The 19,354-nt window shown below is 44.3% G+C and overlaps 1 protein-coding gene across 6 annotated transcripts in view; it reads left to right on the top strand.

The window, feature by feature from the left end:
- The window catches only part of ELAPOR1 (endosome-lysosome associated apoptosis and autophagy regulator 1), an 89,569-nt gene that overhangs the window by 623 nt on the left and 69,592 nt on the right, over nt 1–19,354 (top strand). For 3 of the 6 annotated variants that reach the window (XM_055353750.2, XM_055353753.2, XM_055353769.2), the window contains exon 2: nt 109–314. In XM_055353750.2, the coding sequence (XP_055209725.1) occupies nt 162–314 (153 nt within the window). In that variant the 5' untranslated portion in view covers nt 109–161. Of the gene's footprint in view, nt 1–105; nt 315–19,354 lie in introns of all 6 variants that reach the window. The other 3 variants (XM_055353755.2, XM_055353757.2, XM_055353773.2) reach the window with 1 other exon arrangement.

Below are 19,354 nucleotides of genomic sequence, written 5' to 3'. Positions count from 1 at the left end.
GATGGGCGGTGTTGGCGTAGCCGCAGGGAGGTGACTGGAGCGAGCCTGGCCCCTTGCATCCTCCCCCTGTGTACCTCCCTCCCCTTTTTTTCCGCCTTCTGCCAGCAGAAGCAGCAGCCGCAGCACCTGAGCCGCTACTGCCGCTCACTCAGGACAACGCTATGGCTGAGCCTGGGCACAGCCACCATCTCTCCGCCAGAGTCAGGGGAAGAACTGAGAGGCGCATACCCCGGCTGTTGCGGCTGCTGCTCTGGGCTGGGACCGCCTTCCAGGTGACCCAGGGAACAGGACCGGAGCTTCACGCCTGCAAAGAGGTACTGCCGCCCCCCTACCCGACCCCGCTTTGGTCACAAAAGTCTTGGATCCAGGCGGAGACCTTGGGGACCCAGGCGCAGAGAGTTTCAGACGCCACAGAGTTTAGATTTCTTTGGGGATGAGGCGTGGGGGGAGGGAAGAGGAGCCAGTCTGGCGTCATGAGGAGGCCAGCACATTGGAGGACTCACGGATAGATCATCCTCACAGATTGGGATGCTGAGCTCAGCGAGAAAGGTCCCAGCCCCAAGAAGGGGAGCTACCTGGGTACCTGAACTCAGAATGAGGGAGGAAGACGAGTTATTTTCCAGTTAGGATGAACTCACCTTAAAAGTGGTTGACAACAAAAGATTATGCACAGAGAAGCAAAATAGGAAGAGGAAAGAAGAGTAGTGGGAGAGGAAAGGAGTTAGGAAGGCCAGAAAAAAGTATCAGAGCGAAGTGGTTTTATCATGGCTACACAGAACAGAGTGTGAAGGTGGGAGATGTGCGAGAGGGATGATAGGATTCCAGCTCTCTAGTTCCTTGTTTATTAAACATGGGTTAGTGCAGACTGTAAAATGTGTCTCCTCCTTATAGCTTGGCCTCCCCGCAGCGTACTATGTTTAGTGTACCTGACAGTACACGACTCACCTTTTTGCAGATTTTGAGTTCTTCAATATCTTGTATTCTGCCAACCTCTAGTCTCCTTCTCTGACTTAACATATGTCAAAGTCTTTTTCAAGGTATTTCCAATATGTTGGAAGCAGAATTCAGACAATAGGTAGTCAATCTCTTATAACCAAAAATAGCTTTTGAAAAGTCATCTTGGAGGAACGCAAAAGGGCACTAGCAGCAACAAAACTAAGTCATTTCTATATTATTGAAATAACAATATTTGGTTGTGCTCTGAGCAACTTTTTTAGAAACCATATGGCAGAGGCAACAATAAGATATTTACAAGAACTACGTTGGGGAAGGCAAAATAAAAGTTCTGTTATTTCTGTGAAATGTGAAGGACTTCATAAAAAGTCAAGCATCTAGCTCTGTAAATTTAATCCCAAATATCAAGCTTGACTAAGGTTTTGAGAGGTTAGAATACATATATAGATGTATTTTTTTACTTTAAAAATATATGTTTTAAAATAGAAATGAGGTTTCAATATACTGCCCTGGCCAGTCTCTAACTCCTGGGCTCAAGCGACTTCCCACCTCGGCCTCCCGAAGTGCTGGGATTATAAGAATGAGCCACTGCGCCCAGCCCAGAATATTTTTTATAAATTGTTAGTGTGAACTGATTGGCAACAACTCCATCCCATATGGAGATAAATTCTTATAAAGATGCTCTGTGTCTACAGCACAGCAGGTCATAAAGAAGTCAGGTGTGGGGGGGAGGATTTTTGTGTGAATAAAGATACTTGATTTTGAAGATTCATGAATATGACATAAGTGACCCCAGTGAGTGCGACTTTTGATAACCTTTATTAGCTCCAATAACAACCTGCCCTGGGCCATCTACATTTCCACCTAGCCGCATTATGACCTGTTTTAGAGATCGCAGGGAACAATATGATCTTATCAGTGACTGGCTCACTGGCCTTGATGGCCTGTGGTCTAACCAACCAAAATAATGAGACCAAGAAAGCCCACTTGCCTAAGAATCAAACAAGGGAGTTTCCTGAGTGGAAGGTAAGAATCATACAGTTTAACTACCAATTCTTGTTGAGATCTTTGTCAACAATGGAAAATATGAGACATTTCAGAAATTAAGCACTTCTATTATCTTGGTTTGGAGGAAGGGAAGAATATTGATACTTGAGAACTCGAACTTGTGTACGAATTTTGCCTTTGGTCCTGTTTGAATAACCAATATTTGCCTAAGCAAAAGGTCTTGCCACAAAGTGTAAGCTTAAGGTAGTGGAAAGCTATGGAGCTCAACCTACCAGGGTTTCAGTCCTGTTACTTACCACATGGTTTTTGGATTTGTAGAATGGGTATCAAAATAACACCTACCTCAGAAAGGATTGCTTTGAGTATTGAAATAGAAAATACACTGGAAACACAAAAGAGAGTTACCCACCCTCCTTCCCTGTTCAGCTTCTTTCCCATTAGATCCACACCCCATGCCAGATTGGAAATGGCTTAGGAGGCATGCCCATTTGCCACAGGCGTCAGCAAGTCCTGTTTACATTCTCCTTGAGCAAACAGTGGCCATTGAACACCCTCAACTCCAAAACAATCAGGGAGAGAATAAACCCATTATTATAGTATTCATTTGGCAATATGAACTGATCAAACAAGTTTGGGGGCTTCCAACCCCAAATGATGAAAAACCAATTCAAGGTAGACCAGCTCTTCTCTGTTCTTTTTTTTTTTTTTTTTTTTTTTTTTTTTTTGGTGAGACAGAGTCTGGCTTTGTTGCCAGGCCAGGCTGGAGTGCAGTGGCATGATCTCGGCTCACTGCAGCTTCCACCTCCCAGGCTCAAGCAATTCTCCTGCCTCAGCCTCCCAAGTAGCTGGGATTACAGGCGTGTGCAACCACACCCGGCTAATTTTTGTATTTTTAGTAGAGATGGGGTTTCACCATGTTGGCCAGGGTGGTCTTGAACTCCTGACCTCAGGTGATCCACCTGCCTTGGCCTCCCAAAGTGCTGGGACTGCAGGCTTGAGTCACTGTGCCCAGCCACTCTTCTCTGTTCTTAATCTTCATACGAATTTCTTGTGAGCTGATGTTGGGTGTTGATGGCAGGGACTCTTATCAGGCCAAGGCTGACCCTAAATGACAATAATATTGTTCCAGCCTTGTTCGTGAAAGCTGAGGCATCCCTCTGGATGTAATCAGGAAACGGAGAGGTTTAGCTTGAGGCCTAAACTGAAGTGGCAAAGTGGGAGTTCTAGACTGCTGGACATGTGCTGGGGCTTGGCATTCCTCTCACAGTTTTATAATAATCAGGGTCACAAATGGAACTAAACATCCCGTATGATATTCGTTTTCATGAATCGTTTCTTTAGCCAAGGCTAAGTGCTGACTGCGAGCCAAAGGAGCATTTCCCATGGTGCAGTGAAGCAAATCAAACCAAAGAGGAGCAGAAAGCTGCCTTTAACACGCTCTACCTTATCCTGAGGCTCCAGGGCTAATTGGCCTCAAAGGGGTTCCCCAGTCTATATTGAAAAGCCCATGGGTTAGGAATCTAGCAGACATGGATTGGAATAAAATTTGTTGAGTGAGTGATGCCATTTAGTAAGGATGCTACTTTGAGAAGTTAATTAACTTCTGTCAGCATCAAATTCCTGATCTGTGAAATGGGGATGGTGATACCTATCTCACAGGGCTGTTGTAGGAATTAAATTAAATGAAATAACACGTGAAGTGCCTAGTACATACCCTTGATATATCGTAGGTGCTTAATAAATGTTGGTAGGAAGAACAGTTAAGTACACAGATAATGACATATAAATGACGTCATAAGATTAACATGTGGCAAACAATGCAGGAGTGGCAATATAGAGGATGATAGGAAAATAAAGAAGAAAACTAATTCAGGGTGGGGCACAGTGGCTCACACCTGTAATCCCAGCACTTTGGGAGGCCGAGGCAGGTGGATCACCTGAGGTTGGGAGTTCAAAACCAGTCTGGCCAACATTGAAACCCTGTCTCTACTAAAAATACAAAATTAGCCAGGCGTGGTGGTGCATGCCTGTAATCCCAGCTACTTGGGAGACTGAGGCAGGAGAATCACTTGAACCTGGGAGGCGGAGGTTGCAGTGAACTGAGATTACGCCATTGTACTCCAGCCTGGGTGACAAGAATGAAACTCCGTCTCAAAAAAAAAAAAAAAAGAAAGAAAGAAAATTAATTCAAACAGTTGGCACTTGACCTGCTTCTGTGATAATCAGCAGTATTTCAGTAGGCAGAGATGGAGGAAGGGTGTTTTCTAGATAGAGGGAGGAGCTTGACGAAAGGTCCACATGTGGAAAATGCAAATGATCCTGGGACTTGCAAGCAGACCAGCTGGCTGAAATGTGCAATAGTGTGAGATACAAAGTTGATAAGGTTGAAAAATTCTAAACTAAGTGGAGAATCCCTGAAGGATTTCTGGCAGAGATAGCAGCCTAAGCAGAATGGATTAGCATGAATATAAAGTAAGCATGGTTGAGGTGGGCCAACAGATGAGAGCAGAGAGATGAGGCAAGGAGACCAATACTGAAGATATTACTGACGTCAAGGAGGAGGTTAATAAAGGGTATGCACTGGGATGGGGGCAGTGGAATACATGGAAAGGCATCTGTGTGAAAAACATGCTGACGGTGGAGGTTAGAGGATTTGGCAACTGATCGATGGTGTAGGGTGATGGTGACGGGCGGGTCAAGGATTTTTGTAAGGATTTTGGAGTGGGAGAATGGTAGGAGTTACTATCCAAAATGCAGAAAGAACAGCTTTAGGGAGCAGAGTGTTCCCTGTTCTTAGTTCTGATGTCCCTGGGATCAGCCCCTGTAGTCAGGGGAGAAAGTCCTGAGCCTTTGGCATGCTACTTCACTTCATGAGTGCAGTGTCTAGGCTTTTCTATTTCCTCCTGTATTTGGTTCTTCTTCTTCTTCTTTTTTTTTTTTTTTTTTTTTTGAGACGGAGTCTCGCTCTGATGCCCAGGCTGAAGCACAATGGTGTGATCTCCGCTCACTGCAACCTCCGCCTCCTGGGTTCAAGCAATTCTCCTACCTCAGCCTCCCAAGTAGCTGGGATTACAGGTGCCCGCCACCATGCCCAGCTAATTTTGTATTTTTATTAGAGATGGGATTTCACCATGTTGGCCAGGCTGGTCTCGAACTCCTGACCTCAGGCGATCCGCCTGCCTTGGCCTCCCAAAGTGCTGGGATTACAGGAGTGAGCCACCACACCTGGCCTAATTTTTTTTTTTTGAGACAAGATCTAGCTCTACTGTGAAGGCTGGAATGTGGTGGTGCCATCTCAGCTCACTGCAACCTCCCCCTCCTAGGCTCAAGCCATCCTCCCACCTCAGTTGGGATTACAGGTGTGCACCACCATGCCCTGATAATTTTTGTAGTTTTGGAGAGACAGGGTTTCTCCATGTTGCCCAGGCTGGTCTCAAACTCGTGAGCTCTAGTGATCTGCCTGCCTCGGCCTCCCAAATTGCTGGAATTACAGGTGTGAGCCACCGCACTCAGCCTGCTTTTTTTTTTTTTTCACATGTGTGTCTCTCTAAACAATCTTATTTAGATCTGTTTATTTTTGACCTTTGTAAAAATATATTGCATTGTATATAGAGTTATAACATTTGCTTTTCTAACTCAACACTAAGCTTCTAAACTCATCTACGTTATTGTATGTTACTATATTTTGTGCATTTTCGGTGTTGTAAAATACTCCTTTGGTGAATATTCCACGATTTAAAAATTAGTTTTCCTGTTAATAGACATTTGGGTTTCCATTGTTTTGCTATTTCAAACAATGCTGCTATGGGCATTTTTGAACCTGTCTTCTGGTGTGCAGGTACACGTTTCTTGAAGGTATAAGCCTACGAGTGGGGTGCTGGGTTGTGGGTTGTATACAGATTCATCTTTACAGGAGAATGCCAAATTGTTTTCTGAAGTGAGGGAATTAATCATAATTTATTCTTCAGTGACTCCAGAGATTGGGATTCTATTAAGGACCTTAGTCACCACTATGGCCCGATGTTTGTGTCCCCCCCAAATTCATACATTGATACCTAATCCTCAATGCAATGGTATTAAGAGGTGGGGCCTTTGGGAGGTGATCATATCCTATGGGATTAGTGCACTTATAAAAGAGGCCTGAGGGGCTGGGCACCATGGCTCATGCCTGTAATCCCAGCATTTTGGGAGGCTGAGGCAGGCTGATCGCTTGAGGCCAGGAGTTCAAGACCAGCCTGGCCAACATGTCGAAACCCTGTCTCTACAAAAAATACAAAACCTAGCTGGTGTGGTGGTGCATGCCTGTAATCCCAGCTACCTGGGAGGCTGAGACACGAGAATTTCTTGAACTCGGGAGGCAGAGGTTGCAGCAAGCCAAGATCACACCACTGTACTCCAGCCTGCGTGACAGAGCAAGACTCTGTCTTAAAATAAAATAAAATAAATACAAGAGTCCTGAGGTAACTTTTTGCCCCCTCCACTATGTGAGGACACGTAGACAGCACCATCTCTGAGGAATGGGCCCTCACCAGACACCTAATCTGCTGGTGCCTTGATCTTGGACTTCCCAGCCTCCAGAGCTGTGAGCAATCAATATCCATTGTTTATAAATTACCTAGTCTATGGTATTTTGTTATAGCAGACCAAACAGACTAGGCAGTCACTTTAGCCCCAGACATACTAAGTTAGGGCTTAACTGTGGGGACACTCTCTCTTCACAAGTAATGCCGTTTCTTCAGAGCTCTTGGGGGTCGTGTTTACCTAGACTTTTACAGCTTTCTTCAGTTTTCAGTTTTGTAATCTGATGTGTCGCAGGTGGGATGAGTTTTCTTCTATTTTGGAAACTGGACAGATGAATTCTCATTCAGATCACTCACTAAATAGAGTCTAGGTGAAAGCAACTTCTAGGGCCAGGCTTCTGGAAATTAGTAGCATCTTAAGGTGTCAAGGTAGGTAACATCTTAGGGTAAAACAGAAATGTCACTCAATAGGAGCTATCTACTGCTCTCTATTCTATCTGAGAGGAGCCTTAGCTATTGTAACGTCTTTCAGGGAAGTGCCCTGTGGGCAAAAATAACGCTTCGTATCCAGATTTGGTACAGTTTACAAAATTTTGAAATTTTGGGCGCTTTTTTGGTCGCTTTTTGCATTCTGTATTTCTTGAATTTTTTTCAATTTTTTTTTGAGATGGAGTTTCCTTCTTGTTGTCCAGGCTGGAGTTCAGTGGCGTGATCTCGGCTCACTGCAACCTCTGCCTCCCAGGTTCAAGGGATTCTCCTGCCTCAGCCTCCCAAGTAGCTGGGATTACAGGCATCTGCCATCACTCCCGGCTAATTTTTGTATTTTTAGTAGAGATGGTGTTTCACCATGTTGGCTACACTGGTCTCGAACTCTTGACCTCGGGTGATCCACCCCCCTCAGCCTCCCAAAGTGCGTGAGCCACTGTGCCTAGCTTTTGAATTATTACATTAAGAAAGTATCATTGTTATAACAGCAATAAGGTTATTTTAAAATAGTATTCAATAGGCCAAAAGGGAATATGGAAGTAACAGCCTTGAACTCCTGGCCTCAAAGGATTCTCCTGCCTTAGTCACACTTTAGAGTTTCCCTTTACATTCAGGATGAATCCTGAAAAGAGGGGTAATGCTGCCTTAGACACTGGAGGGACTAAACTCTGACAAAAGAACATTACCAAGAACTATCTAGCCCTGTGAAATTTAGACAATTTCTGCAAATATGGATCTTTCATACTCCAATGGCCCAATAATGGAGGTCTTCTTTGCCTGTGTATTGCTTTTTTTTTTTTTTTTTTTTTTTTGAGACAGAGTCTCTCTCTGTCACCCAGGCTGGAGTGCAGTGGCATGATCTCAGCTCACTGCAACCTCTGCTTCCCGGGTTCAAGCAATTCTCCTGCCTCAGCCTCCTGAGTAGCTGGGATTACAGGCACCCGTTACCACGCCCGGCTCATTTTTGTATTTTGGGTAGAGACAGGGTTACACCATATTGGCTAGGCTGATCTCAAACTCCTGACCTTGTGATCCGCCCACCTTGGCCTCCCAAAGTGCTGGGATTACAGGCATGAGCCACCACAGCTGGCTCTTTTTTTTTTTTGAGACAGAGTCTTGCTCTGTCACTCAGGCCAGAGTACAGCGGTGCAATCTCAGCTCACTGCAGCCTGTGCCTGTCGGGTTCAAGCGATTCCCATGCCTTATCCTCCCGAATAGCTGGGATTACAAGCGTGCACCACCACACTCTGCCATGTTGGCCAGGCTGGTTGGTGTTGAACTCCCAACCTCAGGTGATCTACCTGCCTCCGCCTCTCAAAGTGCTGGGATTACAGGCGTGAGCCACTGTGCCCAGCTTCAGATAACCTTTCCATTAAAAAAAAAAAAAAAAAAGGCAGGATGCAGTGGCTCATCCCGGTAATCCCAGTACTTTGGGAGGCCATGGCCAGCAGACTGCTTGAGCCCAGGAGTTCAGGACCAGCCTGGGCAATATAGCAATACCCCAACTTTACAAAACAGTTTTAAAAATTAGCTATGTGTGGTGGCCCACGCCTGTAGACCCAGACACTAGGTAGGCTGAGGTGGGAGGTTCACTTGAACCCATGAGTTAAAGATTACAGTGAGCCGTGATCAAGCCACTACTCTCCAGCATGGGCAACACAGTGGGACTCTCTCTTTAAAAAAAAAAAAGAGACTGGGTGCAGTGGCTGACACCTGTAATCCCAGCACTTTGGGAGGCCAAGGTGGGCAGATCACTTGAGCTCAGGGGTTTGAGACCAGCCTGGGCAACATGGTGAAACCCCATCTGTACTGAAAATACAAAAATTAGCTGGGCATGATGGTGTGCCCCTGTGGTCCCAGCTACTTGGGAGGCTAAGGTAGGAGGACCATTTGAACCCAGGAGGTTGAGGTTGCAGTGAGCCATGATGGCACCAGAGTAAGACCCTGTCTCACAAAAAAGGTAGGGGGATCTGTATTAGTTAGCTTTTGCTGCATAACAATCCACCCTGAGGCTTATTGTCTTAAACAGGACCCCTTGTTTAGCCCACAATCCTGTAGTTTGACTGGGCTAGGGCAGCGTGGCTGATCTATGCTGGGCTCGCTTGTGTGACTGGTCAGCTGGTAGATTGACTGAAAGCCAGATTACCTAAAATGCTTCACCCAGAGGTCTGACATTGACAGGCTGTTGGGAGCCCCTGCAAAGTCATTATGTAGGGGCATACATATGGGGATGGGAAGAATCTGTTGCCATTTTTGAAGCATACCACTAGGAAAAGCAGAGTTGATACAAATAACCAACCACTCCAATGGACTTATAGTTATAAATGTGGCTAAGTACTAGGAAAGAAAAGTAAAGGATATGAGAGATTATTACAAAGACACCTACTTTACAGTATGCCACAAGATCTTTTACATACTTTCAGCATCTTTCTATAAAGACGACATATGAATATTTTTAATCACCATATCTGTTGGTATAGATCACTGCTTTAGGAATGCAGCAAGAAAACTACAGCACCGTAGTCAAATTGCGTAGTCAAGGAAAAGCATACAAAGTGTTGATTTGAATGAGATGAACTTTAAATTTCTCTATTCCCTTTTGGCTTATTGAATACTATTTTAAAATAATCTTATTGTTTTTGCAACAATTATACTCTCATTCTAATAATTCAAGAAATACAGAATGCAAAAAGGACCACGAAACTTACCCAGAATTTCATAATTGGTTAAGCTCATTGTAAACATTTCATTATATCTTTCCAGCTTTCTCTCCATACTTAAAGACTTTCTAGACTCCTGTATGTATGGATATAAATATATACTTTTTTTTGAGGTAGAGTTTTTCTCTATCTCATTCCCAGGCTGGAGTGCAATGGCACGATCTTGGCCCACTGCAACCTCCACCTCCTGGGTTCAAGCGATTCTCCTGCCTCAGCCTCCCAAGTAGCTGGGACTACAGGCGTGGGCCACCACGCCCAGCTAATTTTTGTATTTTTAGTAGAGACAGGGTTTCACCATGTTGCCCAGGCTAGTCTCCAATTCCTGACCTCAGGTGATCTACCCCCTCAGCCTTCCAAAGCGCTGGGATTACAGGTGTGAGCCACCATGTCTGGCCATAAATATATAATTATCCATAAGTGTGATTATTCCACACATGCTCTTTCATAACCTACTTTTTTCATGCAATAATATTGCAGGGGGCATTGCTACATGTTAATAAATATAGGTCTACATCATCATTTTTCTCTTTAAGAGAAGGAGTCTCACTATGTTGCCCAGGCTGGAGAGCAGTGACTATTACAGGTGTCATCATGGTGCAGTATAACCTTGAACTCTTGGGCTCAAGGTATCCTCCCGCCTCAGTCTCCCAAGTAGCTGGGGCTGCAGACTTGTGCCACCACATCTAGCTACTTTATTATTTTTAAGGCTGCATAGAGTTCCGTAGGCTGTATAAAATATAATTTATATAACTAACCAATTCAGATAACCAACCAATTTCTATTAGAATGAAGAATACTGAAGTGAACACTTTTGCATATATAGTTGTAAACATTTGCTCAACTGTCATTCAGTTAACTCCTTAAATTATGTTCTTAGAAATGAGGATTCTTTGACCAAGAGCATATATATTTCATATCGTTCCCTATTTCTCAATTTATCTTTTGGAGAAATTGCATCAATTTTTACTTCTCATTAACCTTGCACACCGTCACCTTTTCTCACATCCTTGGCAATGCTATCAATCCTTTAAAACTTTCATAAATTAATAGGCAATGCACATGCATACTGCATTCTTGGTCCATAACTGAGGAATCCCACCTGTTTTCAAAAGGACCCTACTGGAGCTCCCAAGTGACCTCAGAGCATTTCTAGGGGTTATTACTTCAATTGAGGGAGATTTTCTGGCTCCTCACTCTACCACTTTCGATTCCTTGTGTGTGGTCTCTCTTTTTTTTTTTTTTGAGAGAGACAGAATCTTGCTCTGTCACCCAGGCTGGACTGCAGTGGTGCAATCTCAGCTCACTGCAACCTCCACCTCCCAGGTTCAAATGATTTTCCTGCCTCAGCCTCCCGAGTAACTGAGATTACAGGTGCCCACCAACATGCCTGGCTAATTTTTGTAGTTTTAGTAGAGATGGCACTATACCATGTTGGCCAGGCTGGTCTTGAACTCCTGATCTCAAGTGATCCACCCACCTCGGCCTCCCAAAGTGCTGGGAGTACAGGCGTGAGCCACCATGCCCAGCTGGTAATTTTTGTATTTTTTTAGTAGAGATGGAATTTCCCTATATGTTGTCCAGGTTGGTCTCGAACTCCTGACCTCAAGTGATCCAGCGCCCCTTGGCCTCTCAAAGTGCTGGGATTACAGGTGTGAACCACCACGCCTGGCCAAGCAGTCTGTTTTTTGTTTTTTGTTTTTTTAAGACAGAGTCTTGCTCTGTCGCCAGGCTGTAGTGCAGCACAATCTCAGCTCACTACAACCTCCGCCTCCCGGGTTCAAGTGATTCTCCTGCCTCAGCCTCCCGAGTAACTGGGACTACAGGCGTGCACCACAGGCCCGGTTGTATTTTTAGTAGAGACAGCATTTCACCATGTTGGCCAGGATGGTCTCGATCTCTTGACCTTATGATCTGCCCGCCTTGGCCTCCCAAAGTGCTGGGATTACAGGCGGGAGCCACCACGCCCGGCCAAGCAGTCTGTTTTTAATCCTGCACAATCTGGATACACAGTTTAGCACTTCCTAGGGTGATAAGAATGTATCTTCATACATAAAAACACACACACCAAGCAAAAAACACCACCACTACAGCAAGATGACACTAATGAGCAATGGACTTTTTTTCCAGGAGGAAAGTTTTAATTTATTCACAGAAATAGCATAAAAATCCCCATACATCATTCTTAATCTTCCAAATCCCTTCTCAGCTGCTTCCCCTCCACCCAACCAGCAGTAAAATGTTCCATCCTTCTCCCACACTACGCCAGCCTCCTCTCTTCTCTTTCACATTTCCCCACTTAGGTGGTCCCAGGGAGAAGCTCATTTGGCTTGAAAAGCCAAGTTGATACTCACAAATAACCATTCCAATCGACTTGCAGTTATACATTTCATTAAGTGCTATGCAGGAAAAGTGAAGACTATGATGAGAGATTATTTCAAGGAGACTTAGATGGGGAAAGTGAGAGCAGGCCTTTCTGAGGAGTGAGTTTAAGCATGGATCTGAAGGGTATGGAGGAGTTGGGCAGGCAAAGATAAGGGACAAACTCAGCATGGTGCTGAGAGGATGGACAGAAGGCCAGTGTGGCTGAACCACATAAACTTACACTTGTAAAATAAAAAAGTGCAAGGCCAGGTGCAGTGGCTCACCCCTGTAATCCCAGGTATGATCCTTAAAAAACAAAGCAAGCAATACAGGAAAGTACAAGTAAAGAAAATAAAAATTTATCCCAATTTTAATCACTGAGAAATAATTCTAAAAAGGCACTTTTTTTTTTGAGATGGAGTCTCGCTCTGTTGCCCAGGCTGGAGTGCAGTGATGCAATCTCAGCTCGCTACAACATTCGCCTCCTGGGTTCCAGCAATTCTCCTGCCTCAGCCTCCCGGGTAGCTGGGATTACAGGCACACACCACCATGCCCAGCTAATTTTTGTATTTTTAGTAGAGATGGAGTTTTTTCATGTTACCCAGGCTGTTCTCAAACTCCTGACCTCAAGTGATCCATCTGCATTGGCCTCCCAAAATGCTGGGATTACAGGTGTCAGCCTCCGTGCTTGGCCTGTAGCATGGATTTTTAATGAGATCATTAGCCCTCTCCATCTGTGGTCAGCTGACAGGCTTGGACAGCTTTGGCTGTGAGGAAGGCGAAGAGTGCTGATTTTCACCAGGGAATCACTGAGACATGGAGGGCCAGGCTCAAGAGCTTGTCTGCTTTATCAAGCTGCCAGCTTGTCCGGATCAGGGCAGATGGGCCGGGTGGAGAATTCTGCCAAATTTTTTGAAAATAAGTCAAACTCTTCCTTTCCTCAGTCTGTATTGTCCCTCTGGTGAGTGATAAAAATTGGGCTGTTTGTCACATTTCTTTCTTAAGCTCTCCTTCTATGTCATACCAGATAAAAGAACACAACAGATAATTATAGTTAGTGCTTGACAGCTGCTGAAAATACAAAAATATATTCTCATATTTCCTGGGCCCTCCACTGTTCTAATTCTTTTTTTTCTTTTCAAGATGGAGTCTTGTTCTGTCACCAGGCTGGAGTGCAGTGGTACAATCTCGGCTCACTGCAACCTCCACCTCCCAGGTTCAAGCGATTCCCCTGCCTCAGGCTCCCAAGTAGCTGGGACTACAGGTGCGCGCCACCATGCCTGACTAATTTTTTGTATTTTAGTAGAGATGGGGTTTCACCATGTTGACCAGGAAGGTCTTGATCGCCTGACCTTATAGTCCACCTGCCTTGGCCTCCCGAAGTGCTGGGATTACAGGTGTGAGCCACCGCACCCGGCCTTCAAATTCTTTCAAGTCTGAGAAGGCTGATATGATGTTACCTTTTTATTTAATTTATTTATTTTTTTGAGACAGGGTCCTACTCTTCACCCAGGCTGGAGTGCCATGGCATGATCACTGTTCACGGCAGCCTTGAGCTTCTGGGCTCAAGTGATGCCTCCCACATTAGCCTGAGTAGCTGGAACTACAGGCACATGTCACCACACTTGGCTAATTTTTAAATTTTTTCAGAGACTAGGTCTTACCATGTTGTCCAGGCTGGTCTCGAACTCCTGGGCTCAGGTCATCCTCCCACCTTGGCCTTCCAAAGTGGTGGGATTGCAGACATGAGCCACTGCACCCGGCCTGCTTTTTTTTTTTTTTTTTAAGTATTTTCTTTGAGACAGAGTCTCGCTCTGTCACCCAGGCTAACGTGCGGTAGCTTGATCTCAGCTCACTGCAACCTCCACCTCCTGGGTTCAAGAGATCCTCCAGCCTTAGCCTCCTGTGCAGCTGGGATTACAGGCACATGCCACCACACCCAGCTAAGTTTTATATTTTTATAGAGACAGAGTTTCACCATGTTGGCCAGGCTGGTCTTCAACTCCTGACCTTAAGTTATCCACCTGCCTTGGCTTCCCAAAGTGCTGGGATTCCACGCATCAGCCACTGCACCTGGCCTTATTAAAGGCACTTTTAAAAGATCCACAAAACTATGCAGCATGAAAAATAAAATAAATTGAGTTTCATAGGCCTAGAATGTGGTTTTCTAAGTCTGAACCTTACTGCTAATACAAAATGAAAAGCAAACAGAAAAATTGGACTGTAATTGTAATAAACCTGCATGCTAATTGGGGCATCCTTTTCCTGACCTGATGCAAAACAATAAAGGAAAACTGAAATTGGCTAATTTTGTGCTTGAAATCAATTACTTTGACCTCCCATCCCAATCACATGAAAATAGAATGGCTAGTAACCCACTCTGGGGAGTGTCACCTAGATATAAAACTGTAACTTCATAACATTGCTGGTGTTGAGGTAAATCTTAGTGGTCATCCAGTCCCAAGGCATCCTTGCCAGCCCCCTACAATACCTGAATGGGCGCTTATCTTCAGGTAGGCCTGAGCCTTTCTGGTAAAGAGGAGCTCACTATTTCTAAAGGAAACCTGTGTCATTGGGTTAAAAAAGTATTAATTTTTAAACATTGGTAGTTGTTAAGCAGTTGTTGAATATTTTGAGCCAAAATTTGTTACCTCCCTTTCTAGATTTTACATGCTTCAGAATTTTCTCCTTTAGGTTTGAGACCAGAGCCCAAATGGATCTAAACAGGCTCTTTGTACCACTCTGCAAATTCTCTCATTTTCTATTGCCCAAGACCAAGGATATTATCTCCATAGAGTGCCATTTCCCAGCTTATTAAATAAGAGAAATCATCAGTTTCTTAAAGGTTAGACTGAGAACCTGAGCCCTGAACATTTAACATCTACGTGTAGCTCATTCTGGGATGCATTTAAGAAAGTAATCATCAGAGTATTTTACAGTTTGAAGATGTCAGTGACAGATTGCCTCTGGGGCTCATGGGTCATTGTCATGTTTTTACCAAATAGTTATTTTTCCTCTTATAGTTTTAATTTTTAATCCTCTGAAATTTAAAATAAACCCCTCATTAAGTATTTATTAAACATAATGGACTGAAAGAGACATAGAAGAATTATATGATATAAAACCAACTTTGGCCTGGGAGCGGTGGCTCACACCTGTAATCCCAGCACTTTGGGAGGCCTAGGCGGGTGGATAACCTGAGGTCAGGAGTTTGAGACCAGCCTGGCCAACATGGTGAAACCCCGTCTCTACTAAAAATACAAAAATTAGCTGGGCGTGGTGGCACATGCCTGTAATCCTAGCTACCTGGGAGGCTGAGGCAGGATTCACTAGCTTGAATCCAGGAAGTGGAGGTTGCAGTGAGCCGAGATGGTGCCATTGCCCTCCAGCCTGGGCGACAGAGTGAGACTCCGTCTCAAAAAAACCAACGAAACAAAACAAAACAAAAACACACGCAAAAAACCCAACTTTGATGGAACACACAGCCTTTAAGGGAATGAGTGGTTGCCAGCAGTTACAGAGATCAAATGCATGATAGAATGAGGCCAGTTGGGAAGGAGCAGTGGACAGAGCGCAGCCTCTGGAGACGGGCTTCATACCCCAGCTGGAGCTTCCCTCACTGTAAGACTCAGGCAAACTGCTGAATCTCAGCATCTCACTTACCAAAGGAGCTAATCCTATTTAATTTGAAGGACCACTGTGAAAATTAGAAAGGAGAAATAAGACGTGCACTAGTTATATTAGTTACCTTGGGCTGCCTCAACAAAGTATCACAAACTGGGTGGTTTAAAGCAACAGAAATTTATTTCCTTGCGTTCTGCAAGCCAGGAGTCTAAAATCAAAGTGCCAGCAGGGCCATGCACCCTCTGAAGGTTCTAGGGAAGAGCCTTCCTTGCCTCTTTCAGTCTCTGGTGGTTGCCAGCAATCCTTGGCCTTTCTTGGCTTACAGCTCCATCACTCCAACCTCTGACTTCACTGTTACATGGCCTTCCTCCTGTGTGTGTCTCTGGGTCTTCTCATGGCATAAGGCCTTGAAATTTGGGCCCATCCTAATCCATTAGGACTTCATCTTAACTAACTGTATCTGCAAAGACACTGTTCCAAAGAAGATTACATTCTGAGCTCCAGGGTGGGCAGGAATTTTGGAGGGACACTATACAACCCAGTGCACTGGCACGTAGTATAGACTCAATAAGTAGAAGCTGTTATGGTTATCAAGTGCCAAAGTGCGAATGAGCAGAGAAAAATTATTTGTATGGGTTGGAGTGGTTAAGGAGAGCTTCACAGAAGGAGTAAGAGTCATGGAGGGCTTCAAAGAAGTAGTAAAATTTAGATAAGAACTAAAAATATATAGAGTCTATCAGGTGGAAAGAATAGCATATCAAGATTTTATTTTATTTTTAAAATTATATATATATATTTATTTTTATTGAAAATAGAGACAAGGGCTCACTATGTTGCCCTGTTGCCCAGGCTGGTCTCCAACTCTTGAGCTCAAGTGATCCTGGCACCTCGGCCTCCCAAAGTGCTAGGATTATAAGTGCAAGCACTGCACCTGGCCAGCATATCAATATTTTAAAAATAGAGTTATTAACCTTGTAAAATCAGCCACTCATGAGACAGAAATCTCCTTTGGCCCAATAATGGGAATTAAAAACTATAATCTTTTTCTAAATGGTTTAACTATTAATGCATATTTTAGTTACCTATTGCTTCCTAACAAATTACCCTAAAACTTAGCAGCTTAAAATAACAAACATTTATTAATATTAGCTGGACATGGTGACGTAAATCTATAGTCTCAGCTACTCGGGAGGCTGAGGCAGGAGGATCACTTGTGCCCAGGAGTTTGAGACCAACCTGGGCCGCATAGCAAGACTCTCTCTCTAAAAATAAATACCAAACACTTACTATCTCACAGTTTCTGTGGACAGGAATTCAGGAGCAGTTTAGCTGGGTGATTCTGGCTCAGAGTCTCTTAGGAGGTTACAGTCAAGATGTCCTCCAGGGCTGCAGTCATCCAAAAGCTTGTTTGGAACTTGAAGATCCAGTTCCAAGATTGTTCACTCACACGGCTATGGCAGGGGCCTTGGTTCCTCAAGCATGGCCTCCTCCATTGGGCTGCTTAAGTGTTTTTATGACATAGCAGCCAGATTCCTCCAGAGCAGGTAATCAGAGAGAGAGCAAGGAAGATGCCTTTTATGACTCAATCTCAGAGGTCACACACTGTCACTTTTACCACATTCTGTTCATCAAAAGCAAGTCACGAAATTCAGTGCACCTTCCAGGGGAGGAGGATGAAGCTCTAATTCCTGTTGAAAGGAGAACCACACCATGGCGTATAATGAAAGCATCCATTCCTTTAGCTGTTAGACTAGTTTCCGGCATTGGACGTTCTTAAATCTCCATGTTATTATTATTATTTGTTAATAAAATAATCATTTTGAGCACTCACCGTGTGCCAGGTGCTGTACTTGAAGCTGGGAATTTGGAATGAATTGGTCCAGTGCTTGCCCTCAAGGGGTTTACAGGTTAGTGAGGGAAAGGGAATAGTCTGTAAATATAATGCACGTATATAAGCGATAAAAGTGAATATAAACAGAGGGCTTTGGGTTTGCAACTCTAAGAGGGAAACTGAAGAAATCAGAGAAAGCTTTAGGGGCCGGAGGCATCTGAGGGCCTAGGGCAGTACCCAAACCTTAGCCCAACCCCTGGTATAGAGTAGTTCCTGGGCAGGTCATTGAAGAGGGACATTTGCGCCTGGAGATGGGAATGTGTAGGACTTGTAGGGGGGAATGTCAGGTTGTCCAGGGTCACTTTAGTGGAAGGGGGAGAAAAGGAAGAGTTTGAGGCCAGACTTGGAGGCCCTTGGAGAATGTGGTAAGGAGAAAGATTAGACTTGATTATGAACACACTGGAGAATGACTTGTGTTTTTTGAGCAGGGGAGTGATATGCTTAGATACTTGTTTTGGACAACAGAAAAAAATGGAGCCAGAGAAACTAATATCTTTGTGTATATGAACTCATTCATTTATTCAAAATTTATTGCAGACCAACCAGGCTTTTTTTTTTTGATACTGAATCTTGCTCTGTCACCCAGGCTAGAGTGCAATGGCATGATCTCAGCTCACTGCAACCTCCGCCTCCTGGGCTCAAGCAATTCTCCTGCCTCATCTTCTTGAACAGCTGGGATTACAGGCATCCGCCACCACATCCCGCTAATTTTTGTATTTTTAGCAGAGATGGGGTTTCACCATGTTGGCCAGGCTGGTCTTGAAATCCTGACCTCATGATCTGCCCACCTCGGCCTCCCAAAGTGCTGGGACTACAGCTGTGGGCTACTGCACCCAGCCTGCCAGGCATTATTTATAGAGAGCTTATAGTCTAATGGGAGAGGTACATATTAATCAAATCATATAAGGATAAAATGACAACTTTGACAGTGCTACAAAGAAAGGTATGTGGTGCAATGAGAGCACATATTAGGGGATTTGACTTAAGCCAGAAGTTCAGGGAACTCTTCTGAGACAATGATAACTGAGCGAGGCCTGAAGAATGTCCAGAAGTAATAAGCCATGCAAGGGTAGGGATCAGCACAGGCAAAGGCCCTGAGATGAGTACAAAGGACCCAAGGAAGGCCAGTGTAATGGGAGGAGCAGAGACAGAAGGAAGGAGACCACAGTTAGAAATAAGGTGGGAGAGGAAGGCAAGGATCAAACCGTGAATGGTCTTAATTAACTAATGAATTAATTGTGCCCCTATCTACAAGGATTTTGGTTTTTAGGAAATACCTCCGTCAAAATAGTAAAATCTAAATATAAAATAAAAATTATGGCAGAAAAAAATACAACTTAGGATCAGGTGTGGTGGTTCATGCCTGTAATCCCAGCATTTTGTGAGGCCGAGGCAGGAGGACCACTTGAGTCCAGGAGCTCAAGACCAGCCCGGGCAACATGGCAAAACCCTGTCTCTACAAAAAATATAAAAATTAGCCAGGCATGGTGGCTTATGTCTGTGGTCCCAGTAACTTGGGAGGCTGAGGTGGGAGGCTCCCTTGAGCCTGGGAGGTTGAGGGTGCAGTGAGCCGTGATTGCACCACTGCACTCCAGCCTGAGTGACAGAGCAAGACTTTGTCTCAAAGAAGAAAAGTACAACTTAGAATGACAAATGCAGAAAGAATCATTACATGAATATATGAATGCTATATAAGCAAATGGACTGGAAACTTGACCCTGAGCTTCCTAGTGGCCAAAGTAGAAGCCAAAAAAAAAAAATAATAATAAGAATATGTAGTGCTCACAGCC

This window comes from Gorilla gorilla, chromosome 1 (genome assembly GCF_029281585.2).
Source record: "Gorilla gorilla gorilla isolate KB3781 chromosome 1, NHGRI_mGorGor1-v2.1_pri, whole genome shotgun sequence".
Classification (NCBI taxonomy): Eukaryota; Metazoa; Chordata; class Mammalia; order Primates; family Hominidae; genus Gorilla; species Gorilla gorilla.
This window is presented reverse-complemented; position numbering and strand designations above follow the sequence as displayed.